Below are 24,269 nucleotides of genomic sequence, written 5' to 3'. Positions count from 1 at the left end.
AAGGAAGTTTTTTTTTTCTTTCTATTTACTTTATACAACTATATATAATATAACTAGGAATTAACCTGTATCCACTGTCAGTGGAGTTTTTTTTTACACTGACAAGTAACTTTAACAGTAACAGAAGGTAAGTTTTTTTCAGTTATTTTTACTTTTATTTTATAAAACATAAATATTAAATATAGGAGATTCTAAATATAGTAGTATAAGGTAATTAGGACTCCAAATTTATTTTACCAATTTCGTTTAGGATTCTGTTATGACTTATAGAAATTAGGAATAGTTCATCGTTCTTGTTTCATCATCGTGGTATTCTTGTTTCTGCAGTACATTGAAGCAAATCATCGGCTTCAAAGTTAAAGCAATTTAAAACTTTCATCAACGAATTCATGGTAACTATTTATTCATTATTTTTTCTATCTCGTCCATTGCTCAATGTTATGCAATGATTTTTCATGGCAGATGAGTGATGATAACCCTTATGTCATTCCGGACATGGAAACTACGTTAAGGAAAAACAATCCCTTTTCTTCCTCTTTTTTTTATTTTAGTTTTACTTGTTGGTGGCGCATTCCTGAGAAAATGTTCTTGTTAGGAGTTCTGTTTGATGGGTTATGAAATTTTAAGTTATACTTATTTTGGTTCATCTAACATCCATTAACTATATATTGCAGGACAAATTAGGATTCTCTAACTTACCAGAGCAAAGTGCAGAAGGATCTTCACAGGAGAAAATAGAGAGTAACACAAATGCAATTGTACCATTTATTTCCCATTTTGGTGATGAAGAATCTAAAGCGCCGTATATCGGTATGGAATTTCAATCATTTGATATTGCATTTAAGCTTTATCTTGATCATGCTCATCGTACTAGTTTTAGTGTGCGTAAAAATCGAATCAGTAGATCAAGAAAAGATAAATCAATAAGAGGTCAAGAATTTGTTTGTTAAAAAAAGCATTTCGCTCTAAAAAAAGTCTCGAAAATAATATGCAACGAGATGAAACTAGAGAAGGGTGCAAAGTGATGATATATCTGTCAAAGAAAGAAGAAGAAAAATGGGTTTTGCTAGATTGGTCTCAAACCATAATCATGAACTTGCTTCTCCACATAGACGAATTCTTGCGCTCGAAAAGGAAAAAGTCTGAGGCTCAGAAGAATCTTATTGATCTATTAGATACTTCAGGTGTTCGTCCTAGTAAAATTGCATCGGTATTAATTACTCAAGCAGGGGGTGTAGAGAATCTCAATTTAACTGGACGAGACATCCAGAATTATCTAAGTACTAAAAGGCAAAAGAATCTTGAGAAAGGAGATGTCCAATTGATGTTGTACTTTCAAAAGCGTCAATCTGAGAGCCCGGGCTGATTTATGCAATACAAATGGATGTAGAAGGCCATTTAGCTAATTGCTTTACGGTTGATGGTAGGTCTAGGATAGCTTATAAGAACTTTGGCGACATTGTCATTTTTGATCCTACATACTTATCAAATAGATATAAGATGCCTTTTGACCCATTTACTGGAGTTAATAACCATCATCAATCCATTTTATTTGGTTGTGCTCTTCTTTGGAATGAAACTCAAGAAACTTTTGAGTGGTTATTTCGCACGTGGCAAGAGGCAATGTTTGGTGTTGTTCCTCGTACAATTATCACAGATAAAGATGCTGCAACAACAAATGCAGTTGCAAATGTATTTCCAAATTGTGCACACCACTTTTGCATGTGGCACATTGAGAAGAAAATTCCCGAATACTTAAGTCATGTCTATCAAGACCATGATAATTTCAAAACTAAGTTTAGTAAGTGTCTACATGGTACAACCACGCCTGAGGAATTGGAAGCTACTTGGACTGATATTATGAAAACTTACAATTTGGAAGAAAATAGTTGGTTGCAAAGAATATATGCAATTTGTGAAAAATGCATTTCAGCATATGTGCGAAGGAATTTTTTTGCTAGAATGTCAATAACTCAAAGAGGTGAGAGTATGAACAAATATTTTAAGGATTATCTTGACTCTAGTACACCAATGAGCGTATTTGTAGCGCAATATGATAAGGCTATTGATGCCTAGGTATGATAAAATAAGGGAGAAGGAATATAAAACAAAGTATTTAAAGGGTATCTTAAAGACTTAATATTCCATGGAGGATGAAGCAGCAAAGGTATATACCAGAAAATTATTTCAGAAATTTCAAGAAAAATTGATTCAGTCTCAAAAATTTATTTCAGAAAAGATTGAGGTTAAGGAAGGAATATATATCTATAAAGTTCATTTGTTTCAAAAGCAAACACATGCATACACAGTTAGATTGAGTCTTATACTGAAAGAAGCTACTTGTTCTTGTCGTAAGTTTGAGTTCATGGAAATCTTATGTAGGCATGTGCTTGTGGTATTTATAAAGAAACAAATTTACTCACTTCCACCGCGTTATTTGTTGAATCGGTGGACAAGGTATGCAACCAAAGAAAAAATTGCTGACTTTTCAAATGAAAAATCGCATGTGAATAATTTTAAGCCTTCCTATATATGGTTCAATAACATTATGATTCATTCTCTTGGTCTGTCTGAACAAAGTCTGAGAGGCATTACAAATTTGCGTCTCAAAGATTGTCCCAACTATGTGAAGAACTTGATGAACTTTCTTACAAGGTTGAGAATGATAATGTATATGATGGTCTTGTTAATGAATCAAATGTGGAACTAAACACAACTGAGTATAGACAAAACACTACCTTGCTTGACCCTTTTTGTGTGGTAACTAAAGGACGTCCTCACTCATTGAGAATGAGAGGTGGTCTAGAAAACTCTCTGAAGGTCAAAAAAGGTTTTTCTAAGAAACAAAAAGGGCAAAACAAAATCTCAAAGAATGGCAATGGCAATGGCAAGGACAAGGGCAAATGCAAGGGAATAAGGTAATCTCACATTATATAATGCAATATTTATTTACTATTACTTTTGTAACTTTAATATTTGATGTACAGTTCAAGCTCCAATATTGAAGTGGAACCTACAAGCACACCACCATCACCACTTCGTACAGCTCCCACAGTGGTAAAACTCTTGTTTTGATAGTTCAGGCCATGTCATATGTTGATTAAAATTTATTTTTATGTACCTCTATATTTACCTAATAAACTGTTCTTTTTGCTTTGTTCTTTTTTATATAAAAAAAAAGAAGCAATTTCAACCACATTCAAAATTGTTTCAAGAACAAATTGATAACAGTCGTAATGGATATCCCACCTCATTCACGATAGGTTTGCTCTTGCCATGTTTTTACATATTTATAACGTATTTGTAGACCTATGCATGCTAAAATAACTTTTAAATATACTATTTCAGGATTTGATGAGAGCAGCTTCATATCTATACCAACAATATTTATGATTTATGAATCTTAAGCTTGAAGTCTAGAGCTTCAAGACTAATGGAGAAATAAGCATCTAGTGTTTAGTTATTTCTTTTCCTTTTGGTAGAAAATAATCCTAGGTTCCAGAGTACATTTTTTTGTTCAAGATTTTGTTTTCAATTTACTCGCGATCACTGTTGCAATTTAAGCTTTATATTGATGGTTGTGTGTTTATTTACTCACATGGCTTTGCAATTGGAATCTTCCGTTTCTGTTTACCAAATAGCTGATACTATGATTTTCCATCTGAATTTCATATCATGAAAGTTTCATCAGTAAAACTTCTTTGAGAATCCTGCATCTGAAATATCTTGAATCACCAAAATCAATCGTCATTATCATTAGTCATCATTGTTATCCATTCTGTATTAAGATTAGCAAACTAGAAACAATAAATATGAAGAAAAAAAAATCAGCATCCGAGTCCACAGAATTCACTGTGTGTCCTTAAGGAATTTAATCCCCTCACTGTACCCGAGGTTAAGGATTATTTCCTCCCAAGATAAAACGGATAAACTATTAAAGAAGTAGCGGTACCTCAAACTTCAATAATTTCAGCGAACTCAAAAACCAGCAACAAAATCACACAAAGACTCAACTTTGCTTGTAAGAAAATATATACAGAAGAAGGAGAATTTAATGTTTTAAAAATGAGAGAAAAATCCTCTATTTATAGACAACAAAGGGTAGTGAACATGTGCTTATTGTGGCTTATCGAAAAAGTCACAATTCTTCACAAAAATCACAATCTTTCACAAAAATCGCAACTCTTCAAAAAATTCACAATTTTTGTTGAAAAAGTCACAATCTTTCAAAAAGTCACAACCTTTTGGAACGGTCACAACCTTTTATAAATGTCACAACCTTTCATTTCTTATTCATACCTTTAAAACCCAACAATCATTTGCAATCATCACCACCAGCCATTATTACATTCACTAATCATATCCTTACTAATTATCAACCTCCACCACCCACAACCGTGGTTAATCATTACTGTCAATCACTATAACATAAAATACTACCTTCAACCACTATTGTAGTACAATTCCAAATCAACACACACAACCACAATTTTTAGTCATCACCATCATCAACCGCTATATAAAAACTTTAAATTAGTTGGTTAAGATAACATAGACAAATTTGATATATTCAAATATTGAGAAAACGGACAGTCTTTAACTATTTGGTATTCAAATCTTAATGTAATATCTTAATATTTAGATGTGTATTCAGATTCAGGCCTAAATTTAAATCATATTAAATCTTTCCCTTATTTTCAAAATCTAGTATTGTTCAAATATATCATCTTTTATGAAAAATAGTCCTATTAGCATATATTATTGAGAGACAAGTTATTCAGATTTTGGAGTCCAATTATTAAGTAATTTTTCCAAAATTCATAATGTAGTATTTATTTTGAACTTTATCTTCAATTGTGATGTTTTTTTATTTTTTATTTACCAAAATTGTCAATAGAAATATGATTAAATTAGACTAAAAGGAGACTTCTTTTTCGTCGTCTTTACTTTTACGTTAAAATATCCTTATGCTACATAATTTTTTTCCATACAATTTAAGAATCACTGTCTAAATAAATTATGTAACTTTTTGCCCTTTTATTTTGCGATCGGAACTCCTAAACAAAGATAAGGAAGGAAAATTAATTACATTAACTTAATAAAATTAATTAATAATTAAAAAATGGCAAAAAAACAATTTTGTATAAAGCAAAGTGTTTTAATGAAGAGCAAAAGGTTCAATCAATATTTTAAGGATTTTCATGTTTTTAATATAGTATAGATATAAGATTTAATGCTTTGAAAAATATTTTAGATATTGAATAGAATATCTAACAACAAGAGTAAAATGGACATAAATAGATAAATAATTCATTGATTTTTTAAACTGAACATTTATTTTTAGTATAATGAAGGGAGGGAGTACCTAATAAGAATAAATATGAAAAATAATGTCTAATTAATGTCTTAATATTCTTTTCTTAAATAATGTGGAAAATGGAGAAAGTACCCCCTCCAATTTTTTTAATTGTTAAATTTTAACTTGACACATCTATTAAAAAAATAATTATTAATATAATGAATTTATCATTTTACCCCTATTAATTAATAAAATTTTAAATATATTTACTCATTATATTTTTCAAAAATATTAACTTAATATTAAAAAAAATATTATTTTTTTGATTTGTCAAAATTAATAAAAAAAAATACAAAATATTTAACAAGTAAATAACAGGAGTATCAACGATGGTTACTGAGCAAATCAATTACAACTGAATTGAACAAAGAATAAACCTTGAAAATATATATATCAGTGTTCGTGCCACAATAAATTCAGTCACTTTACAATTTTTTATTTTTTTGGGCTTAATTAATCACTTTACAACTTTCATTACGATGCTTGTCCTTCTTTCTCCACCCAAAGTCACGTTCTTCACCAACAACAGCTTCGAGTTTTTGAACAATTTCACCACCTCTTTCACCTCTTTGCCACCACACTCTTCCACAGCCACAACACACGCACCGCCATCTCTCACCGTTCTCTCCATTTCCCCCACGTATCGGGCCGGAAACAAGGCCCATTCTAAATATGGGCTGAATCCGAGATCAAACATCTCATCGAAAAAGGGCAGATTGTGTGGATCCGCACGGCGCACGAGAGGAGGCGATTCAACGAGCTCGAAACCGGAGACATTGTTAACTCCCATGTTGTTAAGGGCCATAACAGAATGACCCGCCCCGGCTGACACAACTAAGATGCGAGAATCGTTGGAGAAGAAATTTTGAGCCTGGAGGGATTGGAATTGGACTGTAAAAGAATGGACTGTTTGGATCCATGATTTGGTAGACCATATACGGTGATTGTGTTTGTTTATAGTGGTGAAAGACCGATGGGTGAAATCGCAGGTGGATTTGGGGAATTTTTGGTGGGGTTTTGGATGGGGATTGATGCAGGTCTCTGGGGTTTTGAGGTAAAGGAGGAGAAGTGTTAGTGTTGCAATTGTAATGGATGTGAAGGAGAGTTTGTTGAGGAAGCTCTTCATGTGTGTCGTCTCCATTGATGAATCCCGATTAATCTTGATCAAGAAAGAGAGATTAAAACGGTGCCGCTTTTCCTTTTATCTCTTTTTCAGATAGTCCCACTGCCGTCAAAAGCAAGAAGTGACCTTACAAGAAATAACAGGACAGTTTTGGGCTTAAATTCAATATCGGAAAGGATCAAATATATTCATCTATTATTAATATATTTTTTGTTATACTTTGTATTTAAATATAATTCTATTATTATATTTTTGATTTAAATATACTTTTTTCATTATATTTTGATAAAAAATTATCTTTAATTTTGAACGAAAAGACACGTGACAAACTCAAAATCTAATATGCTAATAATTTTTCATATTTATAATATTGGTGCATTTTTAGTTCAACCCCAAACTTTTGTCACTTTTTTTAACGTTAAATAGATTTTCATCCCCAAATTTTCCAAAGCATGAGGATCATTTCATCACTTTCCACAGGCTTATAATAACCGCAAGGTTATTTATGATGAGAATTTTACAACTCAATATAAGTTTTTGGTGATGAATTTGTTGATTAAGAGAAATAGGAAGACGAAGAGGAATAAAAGAACTTGGCATGATCAACGTAACCAAAGATCGTATAGGGTGATTTGACTTTTGTCAAATCAAGTTAAGTTGGTGGCGATAGACCTAGGCATAGGGAAGTAGTGGAGATATAATCATGTGTAATAAGATAACTAGTTGCATAAGAAAAGCTACAAAAGAGGTGTTAAAGATCTCGAAGAGTAGCTCTGGTGGACATCGAGGAGACTTATGACGGAATGGTGAAGTCTAACATAAAATGAAAGCAAAGAAGACAACCTATACAAAGTTGATAAGAGTAAGAATGAGGAGGATAAGTGAACAAGGAGGAAAATGTATAAGGTGGCAAGGAAAGAGGTGAAATTGGTGGTTACAACAGTAATAACAAAAGTTTTTGAACATTTATGTAAGGAGCTAGGGGATAAATAAATTTAAAAATAATATTTTAAATTATATTAATTGTATATTTTGAACTAAAATATTTTAATTTTTATCTAAATTAATGACCCATTTTAAATTTGGCCCAAATTTTAGAGCCCTAAATTAAAAGAATTTTAGGATTCACTGTTCACCCCGCGTCCTCTCTATTTTTAAGGCTTCACTCTCTCGTCACTCTTTACTCTTCATTACTCTCTTCACCCAATGAAGTTTCTTGCTATTATTACAAAAGAATAGTTTTTTTATTTTTGAGTTTTAGTGCTTATATTTCTAGTTTTTGTATATTTTAAATTATTCTATAAAATATTAAAATTATCTGAATAAAGTGAAAAAGATATAGATTACCTATACAACTAATTTGAAACAAAGACATAGTCAAAGTAGTTTATTTATATTGTACTTTTATCAAGTACCCGATAAACTTCACCTAAGAAATATAGATTCCACGTCTAGACTCAAAAATCTCTTCTTTTGACTAATGAGTAAGCCATATATAGAATCATAGTTAATTGTATCGAAAAACCATTTTGAAAACACCAAAATAAATCAAATTAAAGTTGAAAAAATTGAACTGAATCAAATTGAATTGATCTAATTTAATTTAAAATATGGTGCACATCTTTTTAAAATCGAATACCAAAAATTTGAATCGAATTTTAATAAAATTGAACCGAAGAATCAAATGGTCACCCTTAAATCAACTGTGAAGCCGGCTATTGGATAAAACAAACTGTTTGTTACTATTATAATGTTGTGTAGTCACGTTACTTGTGTGATTGTTCTGGTTGTACTACAATATACTATGTAGTACAACAATACAAAATGAACCTTGTGCTTTACTTTTCGTATTTGCTTCTCTCTTGTACTCTCACTAACTTGGGAGTATAATTAGCAAAAAATTATAAAAAACATATAAAAAAAAGTTCGATCAAAATAAAACTTGATTAACTTTTGAACTTTAATTATGTTATATAAATCAAAACAAGGGGTAATAATACATTACTTTGATGATGTTAAGTATGGGCGTGGCTTGCGTGTTTGGTGAAGGCATATAATAGTAATAAACAAGATATGTATTCTTTTCTCGTGAGTCATGCTCAATTATCTAAGAATCAAAGTAGGAAATTTGTGATTGATACATATTTTAATGTTTGATAATTTGAATTCAGAAAATAAAATACTCCCTCGCCAGAAGCAACTTCGCAAAACTCGAAAAAAACTTTTGGGCATTATACTTCTTTTTATTCATTGCCATATCTGCCTTCCAAAAGACAATTTGAAGAAGAAATAATTAAATTATCCACTAAAATTTACTCCCTCTTTTGTATTCTTTGACTGACCAGGCACATTACTTAAAAAAAATAATTAATTAAAGATATACTTTATTAAATTAATTTTATAAATACTGTTGTAGAAATTCTAAATTTAATTATTTTTTATTTAATATTAAAAATAATATAATTCAAAAAACTTCTTGATTTATTAAAATATACAAATAAAATAAAATATTGTTTTTATTACGATATCGTACTTTTCTTCGCGTACTACAAAATTTGAAACTTGAAACCAAATTACTCCATAAAATATCTTGCATTTCCCAATTGAGAACTCGCCATATCAGGTGGAGTTCTCCGGCGATCGATCGGCGTCTCTTCCATTTTCCGGTGAGTCGAAATTCAGAAATATTTTTTCTCTTTCTTCCTTTGCATTAGGATTTCTCTGTTGCTGTTTGTTTCTTTATCCGATCAATTGACTTTTGAGTATAAACTGCCTCACTAATTATTTCAACGTATCGTTCATCTTCCTAGTTGAGTCTTTACATTAGTTGCACTATTTTCTATCAGAGGTTCCCAAGCTCTTTACCTAATTTTGTTCAATTTTTTCTCTTTTCCGTTCTCTTTATTAATTTGTCTTAGTGTTCTGCGTGCTATTAATAATTTTGTGATTTTATAACTGAACGTTGTTATGACTTCATTTGGATGTGAAATCAACTTTTCTGCATAAAATAAGAGTGATCGATGTAATTCAGTGATTTTTTAAAATCTTTTATGCACTGGCTCAGTGATCTATGACAAATCCGTGGAGATCATATAAAAGGGAATTTTTTTAATCTACTTCTGTAACTTCATTTGTATATTTCTGTTTATCTCACGATGCCTATCTGAGGATAAATTTTCAGTTTCTGAATTGATGTGCTAGAATTTGAGTAGTTTGATGAATTCCTACAAAACTGTGATTTGTATTTGTTATACTTAAACTTGTAGATTTTGATAAACCTTCATGCTTCAATTTGACAATAGAATGGATATTAGTGGAGAAAGGATGGAGATGAAACAGAAGTTAGAATGGAATGAAGCTCAGAAGACACTGATAAATGTGAACCTTGTTGCTGCAGCCAAAGAACAGCTCAAGTTTCTTGCTACCGTTGATAGAAACCGTTGGCTGTATGAAGGCCGTGGCCTGGATAAAGCCATTTATAGGTAATACAGAATCTCTAAGTTATCTCTTGTTAATTGTTTTCCGATTATAAATACTGAATATTTGGAATCTTTACTTTATAAATCGTTCTCTTTTTCTTCTGATCTGAGGTAATAGTACTAGTTAATGTTTCATTTCTTTAATTCCTTATGGTATATGATAGTTATATCATTTGAATTTTTTCAGCAGACGTGCTTATCTTGTATATTTTTTTCCATTTTCAGTTTGTCATATTTTTGTGAATTTCGAAAGGATTTGAAGATTGTTTCTGCTATCTAGGGGGTGGCTCACTTGTTTCCTTTTTCTATTTAGAGAACATGCAAATTAAAATCCCAATTTCAGGTACTACTCATGTTGGCTACCACTGTTGGCAAAACACTCTGAGTCTCCCTACTTTGACGGACCTTTGGTTGTTCCTTTGGATTGTGAATGGATTTGGCATTGTCACAGGCTCAATCCTGTAGGTGTCTAAACTAGTGAAACATTTGTTATTTAACTTCTGTGACTAAAAACTATTTATTACATACTAAAATGTCCTTTATGCCATCTTTTTCAGGTTAGATACAAGACTGACTGTGAGAAATTATATGGGAGAATTCTTGACAACCATGGTGTTGTATCTTCTATGAATGCAAAATCAAAACAGGATACAGAAGAAGTGTGGAAACACTTGTATATAAATGAACCTTATGATTTGGACACAGCAAGAGCTCTCTCAGAAGATGTCCATGCAAAAGCTATACAAGCTGAAAAGTGCAGTGATTATGATCTAGTATCTGCTGTTACACGGCAAAGCCCTTTCTTTTACCAGGTGAGCAAGAGGATGCTAAGAATTTTTTTTGTGTGTATAGCACATCATATTCAGCACTCAGACTTGTACAGTTCACAAGCTTCTGTTTTGTTTATTTGAATGCCAAGCTTGAGAATCAATGGTTTATGTCGAACCATATAAACAGAATCGTTTAGCACTCATTCTGAAAGTGATAGTAAGGAAAATCCAAAGTTGAAAGGTGTACGAGGCATTCGTTTTGCCTGCCACCCCATCCTTATGGATACCTAGGAGGCCAGAGAAAAAACTTCAGCTGTTTTCCTGCCAATTGTTGTGGAAATAATATTATCCTTCGTGATTCTAGTGGCCTTCTTTTTGTTATCTACTCCATTAAGCAGTGATGCAAAAGTCCTTTTTCTTTATATCAAATGCTTCAAGTATGATTTCCTATGATTTGGAATTTGATAAACAAATCTATCCAAGTAGGATATGTTATTTGTAATCTTATGTTATGTTTTTCTTTCAGGTGTCTAGACCACACATAAACAACGATCTCTATCTTGAAGGTGCTGTTGCTCGATACAAGGGTTTCTTACATCTGATCCGGAGAAACAAGGAAAGATCGATTAAGAGCTTCACTGTTCCAACTTATGACATAGACCTCATCTGGCACACTCACCAGTTACATCCTGCTTCTTATTGCAAAGATCTTGTTGACATTATGGGTAAGGTGTTAGAACATGATGACACTGACTCAGACCGAACAAAAGGGAAAAAGTTGGATACTGGCTTTTCTCGAACTACAAAGCAGTGGGAACAAACATATGGTGTAAGATATTGGAGGGCAGGTGCAATGTATAGAGGCAGTTCACCATCTCCTCTTGGGACTTCTTATTATCCCTCCAACCCTGCAAGCAAGAACACAGATATTTTCCATGAGCACCAAAAGATAATGCAATATCCTGAGATGGAAGCAGTAGAAGTAATTTTCTGCATCTTTCTACTTTTCGGTTTGTCTTCTCAACATTGTTTACATATTTTGAGATTCAATATTACTGATATATCTAGGATACTTGCATATAATGAATTCCATTTCCAAACTTATGTCTGAAGGTAATAAGTGTAAGGATGAGAGATCTGGAGAATGTGCTGAAAAACCTAATTATATGTATGTTAAAGAGTGATCTTTTGTTTTCAATAAGTATGCTATTAATGCTAGAGATCATAGGGGAGCCATATTATTTTACAAGTATATAATTTAATTCCAATATAGAAAATTATATTACAACTTTAATCCTACGTTGACATTAAAGCTAAGTTGCGCGGACTCTTCACTTTCGATGCCGCACCCGTGTCGGATTCTCCAAAAATACACTACTTTTTAAGAATCCGACAGCATCCATTGCCCTTTTTGAAGAGTCCGAGCGACATAGCATTAAAGACAATCATTATCTATGTCTGGTCTTGCTATGACAGGTATGATGTCAATTCATTTAATTGCATCCTTCAGGGCCTATCTTGAACGTTGCTACTCTCTGATATAAAGAACATTAATGTCCAACCTAGATTTCTAGATCACTTATAGGGGTATCAAAATGAGCCCAAATATAGATAACCCGCCCAACCTATGGGTTGGGTTCAAGATAATTTGAATTGAGTCAATCTCAACCTATTCAAGTCTTAACTCATTTTAAAAGAATCTTCAATAGAGCCCAATTTAATCTCCAATTTCAATATGTTTTTAAGACTCTTTATTTGCATTGGTGTAATATATGTTCCCATATTGAAAGTATGAATTACTATCTATTTTATATCTTCTAGGATTTATCTATCCATTTGTATCTTCTTCTTTTTTATTTTCTTGAGTTGAAATTCAAATTGTGGTCATGAAAGATAAATAACAATATGTTAAAATTATTGAGATTGAGCGGTTTATGACCTAACCCAATTTTTAGCCCATTTGAGCCCAAAGTAAATTTGGGTGGGTCATGATCTAACCCGATTTCTATTTCAACCTATTTTAATCTCCAATTTCAACCCAACCCGCCCATTTGAAACCCCTAATCACTTCACTTAAAATAATCTACTTGTTTTATTGATTATGAAGACCTGATTTCCAAGTTTCTTATTAAGTGGTTTTATGTTCAAATTAGTCAATCGACAAAAAGTTGTAACTTTAGTAACTTCTCTAATTATTTACAGGTTATGTTAGAGTTCGTAAATATCAGAAACTTACCAGAAGGACACAAGGGAAGCTTCTTTGTCTCATTTAGCAAGACTCAGCCTGATAGAATCTTCAATGCAACGAGAAAACTTACTATTTTGTCCGTCACTGGGGAAAAACAGGTTGCATATTTCCAGTGTGAACCTAATGGTCACCTTCTTTTTGATCTCATGTCCTGCTCATCGTCTGGTTTGCCTATTCCAAAATCTGTTAAATCTATGGGTTCCGCTAAAGTCTCTTTAGAGGATTTAGTATGCCCGACTTCAAAACTTACAATGGAAAAGTGGTTGGAAGTTGTGCCAAGCTCTAAAATGGAAACCGTAAAGCCAATCTGTTTACAAGTGGCTGTCTCAGTTACAACACCTACTGCAGCACCATATGTCTTTCACTTTGTTCATCCTCGAGCATTCTCCAAAAATTCTTGCTTATTCCCACTTCCTGGAAGGATTCAGCATGCTAAGAATTGGACTCATGTCATTGATGATGCTGGTGAGGAGGTCATTAGCCTTCAAATGAGGTACTTGATGTTAAGCATTTTAAGTTGTTGATCTTGTTTCGGATAGGGACTTTAACATGGATGTGCCTGTTATTGATATACTATCTGCTTTCTTTTCTTTGTCCATTTATTCGTGGTTAACTTCAGAATCATGATGATGATTTCTTGTGGAGTTGTGGTATCATCTAAAATATTTGCTACTTTGACATTGCCATCAAATTCCTCAGAAAGCTTTTTTTTTTCTTCTTTGAAATGAAGTTGGGGGTAATCCTTTTATGAATTGTCTGTTGAACCTAATTCAGTATTAGGGTACCTATTTGATATTCTAACTGTCATGGACCTTTGTGTTTGTAGGTGAAAGTTTTAAGTTAAACCGATAATTTCACCAAAGATGTATGAGAAGTTAGAAAACCGTCATTACCTTTTCTCCTTGCTGCTTGAAATTCTGTTCATGGTTTGACTGTAGGGACTCGAAGGAATCCAAGGGGAAAAATGATTCTACGTTGCACAAAGAGGTGGTTGGCATCAGCAAGTCCGGCAAGGTACATTCTCTTGCTGAGTTAGTAGGGAAAGAGTGGTTGCTGTTAGATGCTCAGTGGTCTCTTCAACTTCAAACATCCAGCAGCGGTGATGGCTACCTTTTTGAGTTGGCTGGTCACAGGAATGTGAGTGTTTATCTGTAACCTCTTCCTTCTTTTTTTTTTCCTCAAAAACAAGGGGAAAGTAGATTACGATGCTCATTTGAAAGTAGATTACTTCTTTTTTCTTACACTCATCTATTAGATGATTGATATGCCCCTATCAGATTTTCTGAAAATGCATCTTTGCTGATAGACACCAATTATCATTCATTGAAGATTTATCTCACATTCCTCATTGAGTTCTCCTGGGAACATGGCTTTGCTGCTAACACTATGTAATAGAGCCTCTACCTCTAAGTTCTTCTTAGATGATTCCATCTAGGCAGCCATTATCTTACTATTTTTCACTTGCGGAAATATTTGGTGTTTGGAACATTACAAAGCTTAGTATTAAGTTATTAAATTTGGTAGTTGTTCTGGCTGCTGCAAAATGCTATTTGTAAGTCAAACAATTTCAGTCGCCTTAATACCCATACACTTAATGTCATCATCTGTGGACTTCTGAGCAATTTGAAGCGACTATTTCTGTGTTTTCGGTGATTATGAATTTGAGTATTGCGATCAAAGTTCTTTTATACAGCTTCTCATTTACTTACTTATTTCAAACTTGTGACATAGCTGAATTTGTTGGGTGTTACCCATATTTTTTGATGATTCCACAAGTTTACATTGTTCTGGCTCTCCATGAGTTTATAGTTCCCACACTCATATTTTGCACAGGTAAAGTTCTTCCGTGGTCAGAGGCTGGAGTATGAGCACAAGCATTGCACAAAGCAAAGAAGTCAAGATGATTTTATGACAGCGGTAGAATTCTCTGCAGAGGACCCTTATGGAAAGGCAGTGGCATTGGTTGACTTGAAGTTTGGAGTTATCAATGTTAGTTATTTTGTTATACTCTTGTTCCAGTTTCAACTTGTGGAATCACATTTCTCTAATAGATATGTTTTCCATGTAAAATCAGATGAAAGAGGAGTGGTTTCTTTTGCCTGGTTCTATAACAGCTTTTGTACTTTGTGATACGTTGAAGAAGGAAGGGTACAGTAGCCTGGTAGGAAGTGCCAAACATTCGAAAGAGAAGGATTTTTCCAGTCAAGAAACTGACGTGTGCCATGAAGAGGACGACAGAGCTAATCTGGAATCTGAGACAGAGAAGGGGGTGAAGTTGGACCTGGAGGCCACCAAAGGAAACATTGTAGCACCGGAAAACGGAGCGATCACTGGAGGCTGTGGTAGTGGTTGCGATAATCTTATGAGGAGTGGAGCCTGTGGCAGTTGTGGTGCTGTTTGTGGAAACAAATTAGAGAGTGGTGGTTGTGGTGCGTGCGGTAGTGGTGTCTGTGGGGGAGATCGTGGAACTATGTTAGAAAGCAGTGGTTGTGGTGGCTGTGGCAGCGGCTGTGGTGGTGGTGGTGGTTGTGGAAGTATGTTAGAAAGCAGCAGCTGTGGAAGCTGTGGTGGCAGCGGTTGTGGAAGTATGTTGAAAAGCAGTGGTTGTGGAGGCTGTGGTGGCAGCGGAGGCTGTGGTGGTAGTGGTGGTTGTGGAAGTATGTTAGAAAGCGGCGGCTGTGGAGGATGTGGTGGTAGTGGTGGTGGTGGAAGTATGTTAGAAAGCGGCAGCTGTGGAAGCTGTGGTGGTGGTGGTGGTTGTGGAAGTATGTTGAAAAGCAGTGGTTGTGGAGGCTGTGGTGGCAGCGGAGGCTGTGGTGGTGGTGGTGGCTGTGGAAGTAGGATAGAAAGCGGCGGCTGTGGAGGTTGTGGTGGCAGCGGTTGTGGTGGTAGTGGTGGTTGTGGAAGTAGGTTGAAAAGCAGTGGTTGTGGAGGCTGTGGTGGTGGTTGTGGAAGTAATAGTTTGAAAAGCAGTGGTTGTGGTGGCTGTGGTGGCGGTGGATGTAGTAATGGTTTGGCATCTGTGAAAACTGTTGAAGTTGATGCATAAATGACATCCCAAAGGAGGCTAATAATAAAAGTTAATGAAGTCCTCATCACTTTCATGCTTTTTATGTTTGTTGAATCCTTACCAGATTACTACACACTAAGCTCTTGATGATACTCATGTGTCTTCTAATCAGTACTTCAACTGTTGGAACTGTTTGTTGTATTATTATGAATGTAAAAAGGAAATAATGTGTCATCAGGTTGTATTATATGTTGTTCTAGTGACTGGTTTGTCTGTTTGTTTGCGTAAAATACAATTACAGAATAATGCAAAGGAGTGCCGTTTGCCCATCATTTCAATGCTTGATGTTCCTAAAATTGAAGTGCACATGAATATTGCTTTGAAGCTGAATTATTTGCTAGTTTTCGTGGCTGGAACCAGTCAAATTATCGTGTATTTACACCATTTATCACCCAGTTAGCTGCCCACCTGCCTTCTCTTCTTGGTAAGTTTTCATTTCACTGCATTGCATGAAACTAACGATTATTTTGAAAACAGAGTCAAGTAAGAAATTGGGGAGCATAACTACTTGTTAATGAATAGGTCATCATTGGTTTTGTTGACAGCTTTACTGATGCATAAAATGACTATACCTGATCAGGTCACTCAAAAACCAACTGCTAGTAACTTCTTACGCTTGTACCTGACAATAAGATTTGATAACCTGTTAAATTACATCAAGCTTAGCTAGCATGTAAATTATTTTTACACCATCATGGTAAAGAACTTGAATTCTTCCTAATCTATTGAATAATATCCATCTAATTACTTATCCTAGATTGAAATAAAATGCTAATGAAAGAAACTAAGAAAGGGTCTCATTGGTAGAACAATGTCAAACATGCCTCTAACAATTCCCTTGCACAATTATGGTTTAGGTCAATAACATACCCCGTGAAATCCCATTAGGTGGGGTCTATGGAAGAATTTCATCACTACCAACCTTTTATTACAAGGAAAAAAGGATGATAACTAGAAAAAAGACGTGAAGAAAAAAATATGTTAGCTCTTTTCTCTTTTACTCTTACTTTTCATATAATAAATGACGGTGTTAACTTCATAGCCTTCCTCTTCTTTTTTTCCAGGCTAAAGTGGAAATATAAGAAGAGATAAATTATGAAAGAGTGGCCATTAATCCATTATGTGTAATGGTTGTCCTGTTAATTTAAAGAGACTAAACTCCTTCGATGGTTTGTAATTAGAAATAATTTCTTGGAAAATGTGTGCTTAATACTTTATCAGTGAACAATATAATTAGGAAAAGAATGAATCATGTGAATCGTATGTATAAGAGATGTTATTCTCAAAATGAGACAGATGTGATTTGAAAAGAGTGTGTAGAAGTTCCTCTTATACACTATAATGCACTTTATACAAAGTTTATACATTGTGTATAATAAGTGTATGATGTTGTATACCGTGTGTATAAGCATTGTTACAAAAAAAAAAAAAAGGTGGGGGGGGGGAGGTAATGAGGCTGTAATGTGAAAATACGGGCCATGTAGATGTAATATTTTATATTGGAATGTACATTTTTATAAAAAAAATCCCTTTAAAATGTTATAATTGTCAAATAATATGAAAAATGAGCAGTATTAATTGAATGATCTTGAGAATATTACTAAACTCTATAATGGAATGTTAACATGGCAAATAATTGTTCTTTGTTAGTGTGCTGAATTTGACCGTAATGATAATATGACACATGTGGAAAAAAAAATACATAATGGATGGAGAAAACTTTAAATTAAAAGGGGTGATAGGCATATTGCAAAAAATTGCAAAAACTGCTTGGAATATGAATAAAGCTTGTGAAGATATTTGAACATGTTTTTATACCTAGATCATGTTGTGTTCAACACATTCCTAAGATCTTTAATTATATTGCTCATAACTAAACTATTTTTTTTGTTTCTTTGGAACATGATTTTTTTTAGGAAATGATATTCCGGAGTTAAATTGTAAATAATGTTATATGCTCCTTGAAACCAATCATATCTTTAATGAATTGATAAATAAATAATTCTATTGCAATTAGTCAATTCATTGGGGGGAAAAAAAGCATTTGGTCATTTCTTCTCCCTGACAGCTACCTATTTAGAAAATTCAAGCATGATAGAGACATGGAGGGACCAACCCTAATTATTATTATTAATGAGGTATACGACTTGTAACTCTCTCATCATAATTTTATAAGTGATAAATAATATGTCAATTCTTGGGTAACATAACACGCATATTATTTGGTAATATGATCAAAATGGTCTTTAATGATGTATGAGCTTTGATTTCATTTAATGCTTAAATTTTATAAAACTATTTTTTGATATATCCTAAAGTGATTATTAAGTTCCTGAACTCTATAAGTAAAGAAATTTGCTGCTTTGAGGAGAACACTTTGAGGTTTCTTCCATTTCTTCCCCCTTATCATATTTTTTTACTTCAAGATTTTTTCTTGACAAATATCCAAATCAGAAACTGCATTTCGACTAATAAAGTCTAAGGAATTATTTGGATTGGAGCAAGTTATGTCGAAATTAGTGGTAATAATGCAAGCATTATATAAAGTTGAGGTTATTTTTTATTGAATATATAGTTTAATGTATTATATATTGGTATGCAATATACAAAAAAAAAAAATCTTATTATGAGAGTTAGTTTGATATTTTGAGCATCTTAGAATTTTATCGATAAAGTGAAAAAATAACAAATATTTTTTTTGATTTTAACCTGCGATATAAAAGGAATAGGGAAAGACCCTATTGAAATATTTAAAATTTAAAACATAAGTTATTCATAGATTCCTACTTATCTATATAAATATCACTTATGAGGAAACATCAATCAAATGTTGAATTAATTAATGTTAATTTCTGTGCGGAGATTAAATTTCTTTAAATTCCAACCAAACATGGATAGCTTTCTATGTGTTACTCATATTCTTGCTTACACAGTTATAAAAAAAAACAAATAGGCAAATCAACCTCCTGAGGTAAGGTTTTTTTTTTTAAAAAAAAAAAGCACCTCGATAGGTCATTTTTTCCAAGAAAATAAAAATTTAAAGAATATAAATAAAAAATAAAATAGTTTTTAACCAATGAGTATCAATGGTCTAGTAGTAGAAATATATCCACTATAGAGAAGATGGGGGTTTGCTCAGGGGATGATTCATTTTATTATTTTGTAATTCAAAAAACCAACCTCATGAGTTTTCAAGTAAAACTACACTAAATAATAACATGGGGAAAAATTAATTTATTTTGCCTTCAACTTCTAAAATAATAAATAATTTGAGATAAATATTTTTAGAAAATGACAGATAATTTGAGACAGATAGAGTACATATTAAATCTGATACATCTCTAATTTTAAGAATATAATGAGTTAAGTATTAAAAATTTTGAAGGTCGAACTCATTAAATTTGAAGTTAGATTTGCCTCCATATGTGGTTTTTTTTTCTAGAGATGACAATAGAGTGAGGCGGAGGAAAAAAAGGACGAGTTTAAGCCTATGTAACGCGGGGTGGGTTTAGATGTATGCGAGGCGGTAGGGCTCAATCAATTTTATAAAAATTAAAGCGGGCGGATTGCGGATTGATTTCATTCGCTATATTAGAGTATTCAACTATTCATACTATAACAAGTTTATATGGTAATGTAGTTAAACCAATTTTTGGAACATCAATAAAACATAATCAGTCACATCTTGCTAAATGTGATACTCACTTAAGGAAAACATGGATCTAAAATTCATTTCTACTTTTCTATGATTTGTCTTGTTCCATTCATCAAAAATATTCAGTGACCATTTCACTAATCAAAATGATTTAGAAACAATATAGTTAAAAAAAAATATTTATGAGAAACCCCAAATTTCATTTTAGAAATAGCTTTCTAACAAAATAATAGACCAGACATTATACTAATGTGTGTACCAGCAAGTATATACATGTGATTTTCTTCACCTAATGCCTTGTTATTTTCTATAAAGCACCAACCTAAAAGATACATTTATATTAGTGGCAATAAGTTTTCCTTTTAACAATAATATTTATTGTTGTAAAAAAATATAACAGCAATTAAGTTAATGTCATTGTATTTAGAATCGCTAAAATCTTTACTGACATTTATATATAGAGTGCTGGTTATAAATATCATCTTTATTATTCCGGCTAAATTTAATATAATAACATTTATATTATTGCCGCTAAATTATTTATTTATTGTAGAAAAATTATATCCTACACGTGATTCATGTTTTCATCATACAACAAAAGTGACATGCGGGGCAAAAAGGGCTAAAAGTTGTCGGAGTTAAGACTTAACCCACACTGCTTCATTGCCATCCCTATTTTTTACCACGGAAAAGATGAAGTGAAAAGTATAAACCAATTTGAAAAGAGTGTCATTTCGTCAATAATGCTGGCTATAATTAGTATGTGTTACGCTGCTCCAGTTAATTTAAAGAGACCCCATTCCTTCATTATGTTTTGTGATTAGAAACAATATTTTTCCATTTGATTGAGAATTCAAATTAATTTTTGATGCAAAAAAGTCTAGTTGTACAAAGTGTTTCTGGTTCATTTTTTGTTCATTTGGAAAATTCAAACCTGATGTAGACATGGAAGGACCCCAACACTACTAGCCAGCTACTACACTATTTATGTTCACTTTCAAACATAATTATTCTCTCACCGAAAGTTGAAAATTATGTGTATGAAGCTTTTCTAATTCCCTTCGTAAAGTGTTTTTTTTATTTAAATATTAAGTATTTGAGATTACTCACTTGACTAATTCAAACTCCGAATGAGTTAACTACAAAATAAAAGGTTGATCCCTACCAAAAAGTTCTTCACTACCAGCTTCACTTGTAAATTTTAACAAATTAAGTAAAAGGGCGTGCATTTATAAGTAATGAACACACCAGGCCAGTTTAATTAACTTGACCACCAGACAAAAACTAATAAAAGAAAAGATAAATTTTGAGATTAGATATATATAATATGCGCTTGAAGGACAGGAGCAAATTGTAAATGGAGGAAAGTGGATATAGAACAATCTGTGAAATCCAGCTACTTAGGCTTGGATTGAAGCTTCATGATCACCATTAATTGTGAACATCTAATATCAACAATGCAGCAAACAAGAGAAGAGACGAGAAACTGTCTCGATTTCATATATTAGTTAGGATAGATATTTTTCATCCTTTGTATAAATAGGTACCTTGTATTCATTTTACAATCACTTATTCACAAATATAATTCAACAAACTTGAATGAAAAATAAATTAGGTAATAAAATATCTAAACTAACTCTAGCTAACAACTTCAACTAACTCCTTAACAGATTCGTAACTAATTACTTTCGCTGAACTTCATGTTGCAAGTGTGATCTCAATACAATCTTTACTGCAAGTTTTCTTCATAATTATGTAGATGCCTCTACGAAAAGAGAGGTGATTCATCTGATGGGGGATCGAAATAATCAACGTCAAGCGAAAATTAATAATTACAAATCGTGACGATGATAAATTAGATCACAAATAAAATTATATTAAAACATTAATTATAATACATTAATATTATTTGACCAAGCGAACTATATAGAAGAAACTAATATAACATCTAAATTGTTGAGAGAGAAACCTCCCTTAAACAATACTCTATAAACGACCACATGAATGTTGTTGTGTTGTGATAGAGATCAAGAATCAGTTTTAATTTATAAAGATACAATTTTTTCCTCAACCAAACATCAAAAATACTTATAAATTTTTTTAATACTATCATTTTTCTAGAGAAAAGAAAAAGTAAAACTCAAATATAATAAAAATCCTAATAACAAGGAGTACAATATTTATTTATCTGAGAGAAATAAAATCGTATATCAACAGATGAAGAGGATTGAAGGGTCGCAGCAACACTCATCAATCAGGAAACAGCAACACAAAGCAGCCAGACTGCACCAACATAAATAAATAGAGATGGATTCAAGATTTAATTTTTTAAATTCGTTGAAAATGAAAAGAATTAAAAAGAAAAAAGGAAGGGCACTTACCATCCCTCAAGAAAACCAGGTTCCCTTCTCGGGGGAGGAGCTGCATAATAATATTGAGGTGGTGGCGGCATCACTGGAGGACCTTGATAATAACCTTACCAGAAATTAATATATTAATTACTCAGAAAAAAAAAATATCAAAGTTAAAATAATTAATGTATAGGAAATTGAAAACTCAATTAAAATATATATACCTTGAGCAGGGTAAGGATGTGCGTACTTTGGTGGCTCACTCATCTTTGCTCCAAAGAAATTCTATAACAACAATAATAGTACCAATTTCTAACTTGATAATGTATATGTATTATTTATATACAGCCACGCAGAGATGATTAAAGGGGTCAAACGTCCCCCTCCCCCCCCCCCCCCCTCCCCCCCCCCGTCCCGTTTATATGGGACGCACTTTTTTTTAAATCGATTTTAAAAAAAAAATAAAAAAATATATATATATCATCTTTTCATGATTTAAATAACTTTTAATTCTAAAATTGAAATGATTTATGGTCACATAAATGTTTAATGTTGTTTTGAATCACAAAGTTAAAAAATATTCTTTTTTTCTTTAGATTTTGTATCAAGCCAAATAATGTTACATAAATTTTTTAAAAATTAAATTATATGCGTGTGTAAAATTTTATACGCCATCAAGTAATTTACCCGCTATTGCAATTTTTTATAGATAATATTTGTAGTTACTGATGATTCTCTACTAAACAAAAAAATTGAAATTTGTTGATATATCAATCAAAAAAAAATTAAAAAAATGTGTACTGGTTGAATTTTTAAAGCAAAAGAAATTCCTCAAGATCAATCATGGTTGAAGCGTTGAAGAATTATTCACAGTATCTAATTAACACATTTAATGAATACTTTTCTAATAGTAATGATCTTGTTAAAAAATGAAAACTTAAAATTTTGATTAACGATATTAAGGGGCAAAGATTTGATTTAGGCCAGAAAAGGAAATAATATTAATTACTCAATAATAAATTTGATTAAAGTATAATTAGGACTCTATTGGTTTTAAATATCTTTTTTCTAAATCTTAATTTAAAATTTACGTAATTGTCCTTTAATTCACCTAATGGTGTAAAGAATTTTATACACCAACAATGCTTATAATTTAAACTCATTGAAAAAAAGGAAGTATAAGCCTCAGCAAGAGATTTGAAATGTATTAGGTACGGAAATGATCTCTTACGCTAATTTACAATGTCCCAACAAAAAATTCATGTGTTTTTCTTTTTCATCTACTCGACTACTCTCAATTGAGTAATAACAATATTATATTTAATATATACTCTCGTGAGGATAAGATGTACACTGACATAATTATTTTTATTTTTGTTAGTTAAAAAGTTATTTCGAATAGATATTTTTGGTTCAATTGAATTAAAAGAATATATAAAAAAAAATCACACGCTAGGAACAAATTAGGTATGTACGTGTATTAGAAAAAGAATCTCGTACATATATAGTGGTGTATGCCCAAATTCACTGTTAAAAAAATTTAAATATAATTCAATCTGAAATTTACATCAATGAATGGGTTAACACCCTATACATAACTTATACGAAGAACGTAAATAATTCAACAAAATTGATACTATTACAATGTTAGTTTTAGATGAGTATTGAGTACTATTTACTATAGTTTTCAAAGATGTTCTGTGGCTATTGTTACTTTGAAAACCGTGTGAACAGAGAGTGGCAGAAGACAAGGAGGTTCTCATAAGGAGTCCAACGTTTACTTGAGCAGTATAAAAAACTGGAGAATGGGTTAAATAAACTTTCTTGGGGTCGGAAAAATATCAAACTGCTATGAAAGGTGGTATAGTGGATGTCCATTTATTGGACCCACTAGATAAGTTATAGTAGATAAGTTGTTCACAATTTGTATTTTATTTTGTCTATAAAAGAGTACATTTTAAATGAAAGATGAGGCATATACGTTTTCACTCCTCTACTACTCCTTCTTTCTCTTATTCTCCTTTCCTTCGTATTTTGTTAAGTTAATTTATTTTATAACGCTTTATCAGCACGAGCCTCCATCACTTTGAGTTATTTTTAGGAAGGTAACAAAAAAGGGTAAGAATTTTAGTTTCTTAGAATGTCTAATATCTCAAAACTTGAATTTGTTGCTCTTGATATTTCTGGAAAAAACTACTTATTATGGGCACTAGA

At 32.3% G+C, this 24,269-nt stretch overlaps 2 protein-coding genes, 1 long non-coding RNA gene and 1 pseudogene across 4 annotated transcripts; 2 read left to right on the top strand and 2 right to left on the bottom strand.

Moving 5' to 3' along the window:
* Nucleotides 1-1,583: 1,583 nt before the first annotated feature.
* Nucleotides 1,584-3,597, top strand: LOC129874464 (protein FAR1-RELATED SEQUENCE 5-like; annotated as a pseudogene).
* A 2,089-nt stretch (nucleotides 3,598-5,686) lies between these two features.
* LOC129873630 (uncharacterized) lies at nucleotides 5,687-6,682 on the bottom strand. The gene has a single exon (XM_055948760.1). The coding sequence runs from the start codon at nucleotides 6,498-6,500 to the stop codon at nucleotides 5,817-5,819; it is 684 nt and encodes a 227-aa protein (XP_055804735.1). The 5' UTR covers nucleotides 6,501-6,682; the 3' UTR covers nucleotides 5,687-5,816.
* A 2,361-nt stretch (nucleotides 6,683-9,043) lies between these two features.
* On the top strand, nucleotides 9,044-16,321 carry LOC129872097 (glycine-rich domain-containing protein 2-like). Of its 2 annotated transcripts, none has more exons than XM_055946969.1 (9): nucleotides 9,044-9,148; nucleotides 9,785-9,964; nucleotides 10,305-10,422; nucleotides 10,519-10,773; nucleotides 11,258-11,713; nucleotides 12,934-13,472; nucleotides 13,918-14,116; nucleotides 14,813-14,968; nucleotides 15,054-16,321. In XM_055946969.1, the coding sequence occupies exons 2-9, from the start codon at nucleotides 9,786-9,788 to the stop codon at nucleotides 16,026-16,028; spliced, it is 2,877 nt and encodes a 958-aa protein (XP_055802944.1). In that variant the 5' UTR covers nucleotides 9,044-9,148; nucleotide 9,785; the 3' UTR covers nucleotides 16,029-16,321. The 2 variants fall into 2 exon arrangements, with proteins under 2 accessions (XP_055802944.1, XP_055802943.1); XM_055946968.1 differs by having other exon boundaries at nucleotides 9,067-9,148; nucleotides 9,749-9,964.
* A 5,238-nt stretch (nucleotides 16,322-21,559) lies between these two features.
* Nucleotides 21,560-22,432, bottom strand: LOC129873713 (uncharacterized). The gene is made up of 3 exons (XR_008762744.1): nucleotides 22,280-22,432; nucleotides 22,086-22,179; nucleotides 21,560-21,987 (listed from the first exon to the last, which is right to left on the bottom strand). It is a non-coding gene; the product is annotated as an uncharacterized LOC129873713 (long non-coding RNA).
* Nucleotides 22,433-24,269: the final 1,837 nt, after the last annotated feature.

Source organism: Solanum dulcamara, chromosome 11 (assembly GCF_947179165.1).
Source record: "Solanum dulcamara chromosome 11, daSolDulc1.2, whole genome shotgun sequence".
Lineage (NCBI taxonomy): Eukaryota > Viridiplantae > Streptophyta > Magnoliopsida > Solanales > Solanaceae > Solanum > Solanum dulcamara.
Note: the sequence above shows the minus strand (reverse complement) of the source record. Positions and strands in the feature narration are given on the sequence as shown.

Excerpts from the sequence above, each read along its gene's own strand:
- LOC129873630 (XM_055948760.1), bottom strand. The coding sequence starts at position 6,500 with ATGGAGACGACACACATGAAGAGCTTCCTCAACAAACTCTCCTTCACA.
- LOC129872097 (XM_055946968.1), top strand. The coding sequence starts at position 9,765 with ATGCTTCAATTTGACAATAGAATGGATATTAGTGGAGAAAGGATGGAG. Across the intron at positions 10,423-10,518 it reads ATTGTCACAGGCTCAATCCT|GTTAGATACAAGACTGACTG; the intron begins GTAGGTGTCTAA and ends CATCTTTTTCAG. Across the intron at positions 11,714-12,933 it reads CTGAGATGGAAGCAGTAGAA|GTTATGTTAGAGTTCGTAAA; the intron begins GTAATTTTCTGC and ends AATTATTTACAG.